The sequence below is a fragment of the Humulus lupulus genome, chromosome 6, assembly GCF_963169125.1.
Source record: "Humulus lupulus chromosome 6, drHumLupu1.1, whole genome shotgun sequence".
Classification (NCBI taxonomy): domain Eukaryota; kingdom Viridiplantae; phylum Streptophyta; class Magnoliopsida; order Rosales; family Cannabaceae; genus Humulus; species Humulus lupulus.
Window position 1 is genome coordinate 223,862,729 of NC_084798.1, and position 9,214 is coordinate 223,871,942.

Sequence of the window (9,214 nt, forward strand, 5' to 3'; positions counted from 1 at the left end):
TTTTATGAAATTAATTGAAAACAAATGTAGTAATGTTGATTTTGTTGTTTTTTTTATTCGACATTTTTTTTCTTCAACAAAACTACAAAAGATGAAAATGAAAAATGTTGTTTTTGTTCTTTTTTTTTCATTCATTTTTTTTACATATTTTTTTTTCTACTTTTTAATAATTTTTTTTATTTTTTATATATATATATATATTTGACAAGAGACAACATAAGAATAAAGAAAAAAAATTACAAGAAATTAAAAAGAACATATTAAAAAGCTAATTTATACAAAATAAATAAAGCCAAATAATTCCAACTCCTAATTAACTTCTTTCCTGCTCTATTTAATATGTTCAAATCAATGGGGGTAGGGAATGATTCAAGTTATTTACAATAAGAGTAGTTAGACGTATATAATTGTGGACTTAGACGTATAACAATATACATTTATGACTAAACAAAAAAGACTTTTAAGCTGTTGATTATTGCTCGAGTCTTCTTTGCAATCCACATCCTAATAATTTAATATCTTCAAATTAATGGGGTAGGCCATGTCTTCTAATGCATGAATGTTTGTTTGGTTCAGTAAAGACTTTTCAGCTGTGGATGTTTCCTCGAGTTTTCTATATTGGTTCATATATATCAGTAAAGATTTTTCAGTTGTGGATTTTTCCTCGAGTTTTCTATATATGCTTATTTCTTTTTTATTTTATTTTATTTTTTTTCTGCTGAAAAGAACATGCACATACTGATAGGATGTCTTCTTCTTTTTCTTTTCTTTTATTTTTTAAAAAAGAAAAAAAAGAAAAATTGAATTTCACATATCTTTAGAATATTATATATTCTCACTAGTGTCACATAAATTCCTTATTCACATAAACAAAATTTCCAACTTGCTCATCTCTCTCTCTGTGGTACGTATCACAAAATATCCTCTTTTATTAATTCATTGTTTTCTTTTTCTTGTTATCTACAGTACGTCTTCTCAATATATATATATATAGTTTATTTAAGTAGTATATTCCTGGGAAAAGTAGAATAATATATAAAATTTAATGGTATCATTCTATTAATTTCGACATGATGCAAATATTTTATATCTGGCATATCATATTGCCATAACTTTAATAGTGTAAGAATGAAAAAAAAAACAATATTGCATGCATATCTCGACTGTTTAAAAAAAATATAAGACATCACCTTTTATTAGATAAATTTCTTACTGTTTTTATTTTTTAGATAGGAGACTACGGCAAAGAAGAAAATGGTAGTGACTACTATGCTGAACTACTACTTGTTTGTTATCATAACTGGATGGTTCTTAATGGCAAGGCCGTCAACAGTACTAGCTGCTATATATGCCAAACCTCATTGTAAAGAAAAGTGCGGAAACATAACTATCCCATTCCCATTCGGAATTGGATCGTCCAATTGTTATTTTGACAAATGGTTCGAAATCTCATGCCACAACTCTGTGCCTTTCCTCGTACAAACTCAACTACAGGTACTTAACATTTCGTTATATGACGAAAATAGACCATCCGAATGGGTTCAGGTGAGAAGCCCCATCAGTTTCTTCAACTGTGCAAATAAGACAAGCAAAAAATCAGCAAATTTAACAGGAAGCCCCTTCTACTATGCTTCTGAGAATGACTTCGTTGCAGTAAGTTGTGGTGCTTTTGCCAAGTACGAAACAAGGAGAGGTAACAGGGTCGTCCAGGATGGGTGCAGTAGCAGCAGCTCCGCATGCTCGTCATCATCATCATCACCATCATCCAATAATATTGATTTTAGTAATTGCGATGGCGTTAAATGTTGTCGTACTTCTTTCGATGGAAGTTACAACTTCAAAATCTCCATGGATAATGATTCTAGTACGACTCTTGCAACAAATCGTGATAACGAATATTGCAAATATGCATTCCTGATTGATCCTAATGAATACAAAACATCCCATGATGATGATCTGGATTATTATGTTCCCGCCACACTAAGTTGGTCCCTTAACAGTACGTATTTCGACATATTTAAAACAGATGTTAACCCAACCAGATCTAGCAGCTTCGTCTGCGACAGTGATGGTACTTTAAATTCCTCTCTAGATAGGATACACAACTGTCGCTGCCGTTATGGATTTCGAGGGAATGCGTACATTCAGGACGGGTGTCAAGGTAAACCTCAATCACCATATATATATATATATATATATGTATTCTTGGATGTTTTTGTTAGTTATGTATAACAAAAATAAGCTATGAATAACAATCTCAAAACATGTAAAATGATAATCAAATGTGAAATAATTTTATATATATATATATAAGTTATATAAACATAATTAAAGAGCATATATTTTTTAACATGATAAATGTCATTAATAAGATTATTTGATGTAATTACTTACATTATTTGCTAAATATAATAAAAAAATGTAAAATTATAATTTTTTTATAATGAATTTTAATATTCATTTTTATAATATTTGTTATAATATGAAAATTGTGTTTCAATTTCTATTTATAAATATTATGAACAAATATAATAAAATAATAAATTATTAGAAATAGAAATACATGATCATTTTTTATTTATACATAACTAAAGGACTAAATAAATAAATAAATTGCTTTAGTTGGATAAAGGATATTGTATGTCTATAGAATATTTAATTTATTATTATTTTGACAATATAATATTTAATTAATGATTTTAGATATTGAATTTTATGAAAGTATATGCACGTACTTATTACACAAAAACGTACAAATATGTACTAAGTAATGTAACAATGTTTCAATAGCTAAAAGAGAAATATATATATATATATATATATATATTTACATATATAAACTCATGGAAATAATAAGAGGTTAGACAATTTTTTTTTTATGATGGGCATATAGTGCCTTGTATAATACAAAGATATATATATATATCATAATCATAATAAATACATAAAAAATAGTAATATTTATTTCAAATATATATTAACAAGAAAAATAATACAAATTAATTGTCAGATATTAATGAATGCAATGATGAGAAAATCCCGAATCCATGTCATGGAGGCAGTACTTGCGTCAACACAATCGGGGGATATCGCTGTAGTTACAAGCGCAAATTTATCTTTATAGGTATATGATTTTATATACAATGCATATTTATAATTTGGTATGTATGCCTGCTTATTCATTGATCATAAAATAATATTTTATAATGCATGCACGGTTAATTAACTAATTCTGTAAAAATAGGGAAAATTCATTAGCAATAGTGGTACATCTAGGAATTCATTCATTCCAACAAAAGTAAAAATAAATAATAATAATATTGGATATAATAATATATATTAGAACAAAATTTTGATATGAATGAAGATTAAATAAACAAAGCAATGGGTGTATGTGGGTCATCTCATAGAGTAAACTTGTTGATATGAATGAAGATTAAATAAACAAAAATACAAAGTAATGCGTGTAGAAAGTATCACATTGGGTATTATTATGCCACCAGCAAGTGTCCTGAAAAAATTGTCATATTTCTATACATGTTAAACAGGTGTAGGAGCTGGGTTTCCTCCTGGAGCATTAATTCTAGTTTTTGGCATGTGGAGATTACACAAATTCATAAAGAAAAGAAAAGCAGTTCAACAGAAGAAAGCATTTTTCAAAGGTCTTTTGTTGGAACAACAAATGCAAACAAGTGAAAACAATGTTGAACAAACCAAGTTGTTTGATTTAAAAGAGTTAGAGAAGGCAACTAATTATTTTAGTATGGATAGAATTCTTGGCCAAGGAGGTCAAGGAACTGTGTACAAAGGTATGTTGGAAGATGGAAAGATTGTTGCTATAAAGAAGTCTAAAATAATTGATGAAGCCAAACTTTCTCAATTCATTAATGAGGTTGTCATTCTTACGCAAATCAATCATAGAAATGTTGTTAAGTTATTGGGATGTTGTTTGGAGACAGATCTTCCACTTCTAGTTTATGAAGTCATACCAAACGGGACACTTTCTGAGTTTATTCATCAGAGAAATATGGAGTTTCCTTTTACATGGAGCATGCGATTGCGAATTGCAACTGAAGTTGCAGGAGCTCTTTCATACTTACATTCAGGGGCTTCTTTTCCAATTTATCATCGAGATGTTAAGTCTACAAACATACTCCTAGATGAAAAATTGAGAGCAAAAGTTGCAGATTTTGGTACATCAAGAACTATTTCCTTAGAGCAAACTCACTTGACCACTTTAGTTTATGGCACATTTGGTTATCTAGATCCAGAATATTTTCAATTAAGCCAATTTACAGATAAGAGTGATGTTTATAGTTTTGGAGTGATTCTTGTCGAGCTCTTGACTGGACAAAAAGTAATATCTGCAACAAGGTCTGAAGAAGGAAAAAGTTTGGCGACATATTTCAAAATGACAATGAAGGAAAACAGTCTTTTTGACATTCTTGATGGTCAAGTTCTCAAAGATGCGCCAAAAAAAGAGATCATAGTTGTTGCTGATCTTGCACAGAGATGCTTACATTTGAGCGGAAGGAATCGACCTACCATGAAAGAAGTAGCAAAGGAGCTAGAGAGGATACAAGTCATTGATAATAAAGATTCAAAGGGTAGTCAACATGATTATGTAGAGTTAGCATATGCACAACCTGAAATTGCAGACTCTTGGACTAATTCCACATCGTCAATAGAGTTAACTTTTGATAGTGCTGCTACTAGCTTCTCGTTGCATCAAGAATTATCATTGTTGTAAGGGTGAACAAATATAGTAATATCCTTTTTGTACATAGTACTCTTCACTTATTTTTTTCTATCTTAAATTTGAGAGATCAATTATATATTGTGGTTTACTTTATTGGTTAATATTGTTAACTTTGGTTTCATCTGATTATATTAGCATTCAACGCTTGGTACCTTTACTATGTAATATAATATAGTAGTATTTGTGTTTTTGTATGGTTTTGGCCTTTTTATTTTTCTAATTAGTTCTTTTTATACGAATTTTTATTGCCCACTATCTAATAAATATTATCTCCATAAATATTATTCTTACAAGTAGGTGAGAATGATGGTGAACATGCATATTCACACAAATATACCACCTTTCAATCTCTTTATCGATACTCGATCTCTTCTGGTACGAAACACAGCATCTCTTTATTCTTAAACTAGCAAGTAAAATTCATCAAACAAGTACATTTGAGTTGACCCATAATCCAATTGTCAGAAGAAAAAAAAACCATTAGTTTAACATATTACACATATGCACATCATATTACTTTATTATTATAATATGTGAGACAAATGGTGAATGTGTGACTACATCTATCACCCATATATTTAAATATATATATATATATATATATATTAGTTGTTAAGGCCATACAAGGTATGGCTCTATTATACTAAAAATATAAAGCTCAAATTTATATATTAACTTATGTAAATGACATTATAAAAAAAAATTTTAAAAAAACAAGAATGAAATGAATATATATCCAATTTCTTTTTATAAAAAATTCACATAATAATTGTATAAATTTAAATATATTTTTTCGTCTAAATATATAATTTATTTATTAAAAGAAAAAATTAATATGGAGTGGTTCTTGTTGAGCCCTTGATTGGATAAAAAACAACATCTACAACAAGGGTTAAAGGAAGGAAGATGTTTGGCGACATATTTCACAATGACAATGGAGGAAAAAATTAGTCTCTTTGACATTCTTGATGATCAAGTTATCAAAAATGAACCAAAAGAAGAGATCTTAATTGTTGTTGACCTTGCACAGAGATGTTTACATTTGAGTTAAAGGAATCGACCTGCCATGAAAAAAGTAGCAATGGAACTTGAGATGATACAAATAATTGATAAAGATTCTAAGGATAGTCAACATAATTATGAAAAGCTAGAATAATACACAACCTAAAATTGTGGACTACTTTTGGAATGTTTCAATCATCGAAGACCAAATATTGTAGTCGTGTAAGAGCACTCCTAATGGAGAAGGTAAAATGTTTTATTCTTTTTAATATAGAGAAAAAATTGTTAAATAGTCTTCCAATGAATGGTGTAAACTTATATTTTTTTTTTATCTAAATGAATAGTATTTCTCTATATGTAGTGAAACACTATTCATCAAGTTATAAATATTTTATTATTTTTTATAAATTTTTGTATATATATATATCAGTGTGATACTATTATATATTTAATTATTTTATTTCTTAAAATGAATAAAATATTTAAAAAAATATATAATATTTAAATGATGTAGAGAAAAAATAGAGAAGCTGATGTATGATATAATGTAAAAATTTGAGATAAATTATAATAAAGTATGTTTTAGTGATGTATTTTGTAATATAGAGGAGAACATCCATTGTGAGTGCTCTAACACGTGCAAGAACGAACATACTAGACACCCAAGCAGCAAAGCCAAAGAACCATATCCCAACCATCTTCTAAGCATTAAGAGACTGCACGATGGAAACATTTCTCAAAGATGCATGGCACATCCTTGAATTGCATTATAAACTTGTTATTGATTTTAGAAATATAGGGTATTTGATAGGAATATCTCTTATTAGATGGTACTAAAATTATTATATTTCAATGTGTTACTAAATTAGTATATAAAAAAAGATTAATTTGTATATTATAGAAAATTTATTGACCAAAATAGTAAAGAATGTACCATTTGTTACTATTTTTTTTACAAATATAGGAACCGTATTAAATACGTATATTTCCTGTTTTTTTTTTTTATATAATTTGGTTGATCAGTTATGATTATAGAAACTAAACATGATCACATACATGGTCCTTTCAGATGATGAATCGGCACACAATAGTTTGGTATTTAAATGTCAGTAAAAATGAAAGTTTTAGTATTTTAGCAGTAAATTTCTTAATCAAATATTTGTGTAGTGGGTCGTCAACAATTTTCATCTCAACTTTTCTTCAATCTAATTAAATTGAAGAAAATCCTCAAGCTGTCTCTGCCAATGATACAAACTATATGTTCTGCTTCTGCATGCACTTCTCATTTTGGTGCACATTTTATTAACAATTAGATAATTTATTACAACACAAATTTAAACAATATAACATGCATTATTGACTACTGAAGAAAAAGATAGTATTAAAATATATTGTAATACTTTATCTAGTCTTGTGCTATTCTTTATCACCACTCTCTCACAACCTCATTTCAATATACAAATATCTTATCTGATCAATCAATGTTCTCTGATACGTCTTCTTCCATCAAACTTTTTCTAGCTGATCTCCATGAACGAAAATGTGGTAAGTTTCTTTAACCACAAAGGCCCTTGTAACATGAAGCACCATCCAGGAAGGAAAATTGTCCTTGTATTATTTCATCAATTTATAACGTTTCAAGTTCCACAATGAGGAATTGAATAAATCACATTAGCTAAACAAGAAGAAGAAGAAAAACAAAGGGTATATATGAAACAAATTTTTCTTATGACACCAACCAAAAGGGCAGGCATCTGCACAAATTTGTGCGGTAAGCTAGATTGTCTTGGCAACTTTTGGCAGAGATTTAAGAAGAGCGGGTGATGGCTTCCTCAGAGTGTGAATGAGAAGGATCATTAGTGTCAAAGCCCCAGCTTGATGAGCACTGCCCAGGGAAACTGGCACGTATGACAAAAGGGTAGATATCCCCAAGGTAACCTGCAATGATTACAAGTACGATCATCAAATATCGTTCAGTCCTAGCTACGTGTTCAAGGGGAAGAACCAAGTTTCGATCTTTAAAGTCAGAAGAACATTAATAGAAATTGAGTTATCTTTAAAGTCAGAAGAACATTAATAGAAATTGAGTTATCGAAACATATGTACCTAAAGACCAGCCATGCCAACAGTGCTTCCAATCAAATATCGAACTGCAGGATGAAGATCCACCTTCCTCGTTAACCACCATAATGAGCCGATTGAAACTAAAGTGGCTGTTGCCAGGATACGATGGTCAAGCTGTAAATGAGGTTAAAAGGAATATTCTATGATCACATTGATGAGTATAGGTTCACACGGATTTCAGGAAACTAATGTTCATACGGAGTTTGAGCCATTGAGCTCGTAATTCAATGGATTAAAATATATTTTTCTGAATTTGAGATCTCGTGAATACCTTTATGAATCAAAATTCAATGACAGACTGAACCTAAATCATGCTAAGGAATTCTCTCAATAATACACAGTAAAGAAACACCACAGGAAAATTACCTGCACCAATGAAGTATTCTCAAAGAAGTTGCGAATAAGTGGCATGTCCCTGGTATCCATGTGTCACCCATCTTTGGAAAAGTATTGTAGGCATGTCCCTGGAAATTCACAAAATCATTACCACGATACGCTACTAGCAAAAAAAACCATACCACCTACTAATTAATTTGTTAAAAACTGAGCAATACAATAACAGTTGAAGTTACATACAGCATCATTTCCTGCAACAAATGCTCCTGAGACAGCAGTAATGCCGACGAGTAAGCTGACAGGAAGAGCAAGTCTCTTTACTTTTGCAGGCCCCTTAACCCAGGACATTGATTCTGCAGGTGGTTCGGGCATTACCACCGAGAGACCTGTCCAAAGAAGGCCACTGTATATAACAAATGCCGAAGTGAGATGAGCTGCAAGCCGATACGGGCTTACTCTAGGCTGTGCATATTCAGATGGTGGTTCCTATTTGAAAAAAGAGAGATCATTTAAAAAGGCGCAAACCACAACATTTTTCGATTCAAATTTGCAAATACACTTAATATAAGGTGCCTACCTCTAAACCACTTTTAACCATCCACCATCCAATCAGACCCTGCCCAGCACCAAGGGCGAAAAGAGTAGAGAGTTTCAGTCCAAGTCGTATGGTAATATATCCCTTACGAAGAAAATATGAAAATGGCAAAGCAAACATGATACCAAGAGCTCTTCCCCACATACGATGAGCATATTCCATCCAGTATATAAATTTGAAATCATCAATGCTCATTCCTCGATTAACCCTGCAAAAACCATCGTCCATAAATTCAAAAAATATTAATAATATTATAGCAAATGCCATAAAATAATCCTTGTCCGAACTCCAAAAGAGTTCACCTCAAAACCGTTAAAAACTAGAAAGCTAAGCATCACAAACCATTAGCAATGCTACAAATACATGTACTGTTCTTTTCTTTCACTGACCGCTTATAT

The 9,214-nt window shown here is 30.3% G+C and overlaps 3 protein-coding genes across 3 annotated transcripts; 2 read left to right on the forward strand and 1 right to left on the reverse strand.

Annotated features, from left to right (window-relative positions):
* Positions 1–1,254: 1,254 nt before the first annotated feature.
* On the forward strand, positions 1,255–3,132 carry LOC133786256 (wall-associated receptor kinase-like 1). Its single transcript, XM_062225455.1, has 2 exons — positions 1,255–2,161; positions 3,125–3,132. Exons 1-2 carry the CDS (start codon positions 1,255–1,257, stop codon positions 3,130–3,132), a joined length of 915 nt encoding a protein of 304 aa, XP_062081439.1.
* A 293-nt stretch (positions 3,133–3,425) lies between these two features.
* LOC133783576 (wall-associated receptor kinase-like 1) lies at positions 3,426–4,896 on the forward strand. Its single transcript, XM_062223231.1, has one exon. The coding sequence runs from the start codon at positions 3,596–3,598 to the stop codon at positions 4,748–4,750; it is 1,155 nt and encodes a 384-aa protein (XP_062079215.1). The 5' UTR covers positions 3,426–3,595; the 3' UTR covers positions 4,751–4,896.
* A 2,672-nt stretch (positions 4,897–7,568) lies between these two features.
* LOC133786257 (cytochrome c oxidase assembly protein COX15-like) lies at positions 7,569–9,044 on the reverse strand. Its single transcript, XM_062225456.1, has 6 exons — positions 8,799–9,044; positions 8,462–8,707; positions 8,252–8,349; positions 8,084–8,156; positions 7,876–7,999; positions 7,569–7,699 (listed from the first exon to the last, which is right to left on the reverse strand). Exons 1-6 carry the CDS (start codon positions 9,042–9,044, stop codon positions 7,569–7,571), a joined length of 918 nt encoding a protein of 305 aa, XP_062081440.1.
* Between the last annotated feature and the right edge of the window lie 170 nt (positions 9,045–9,214).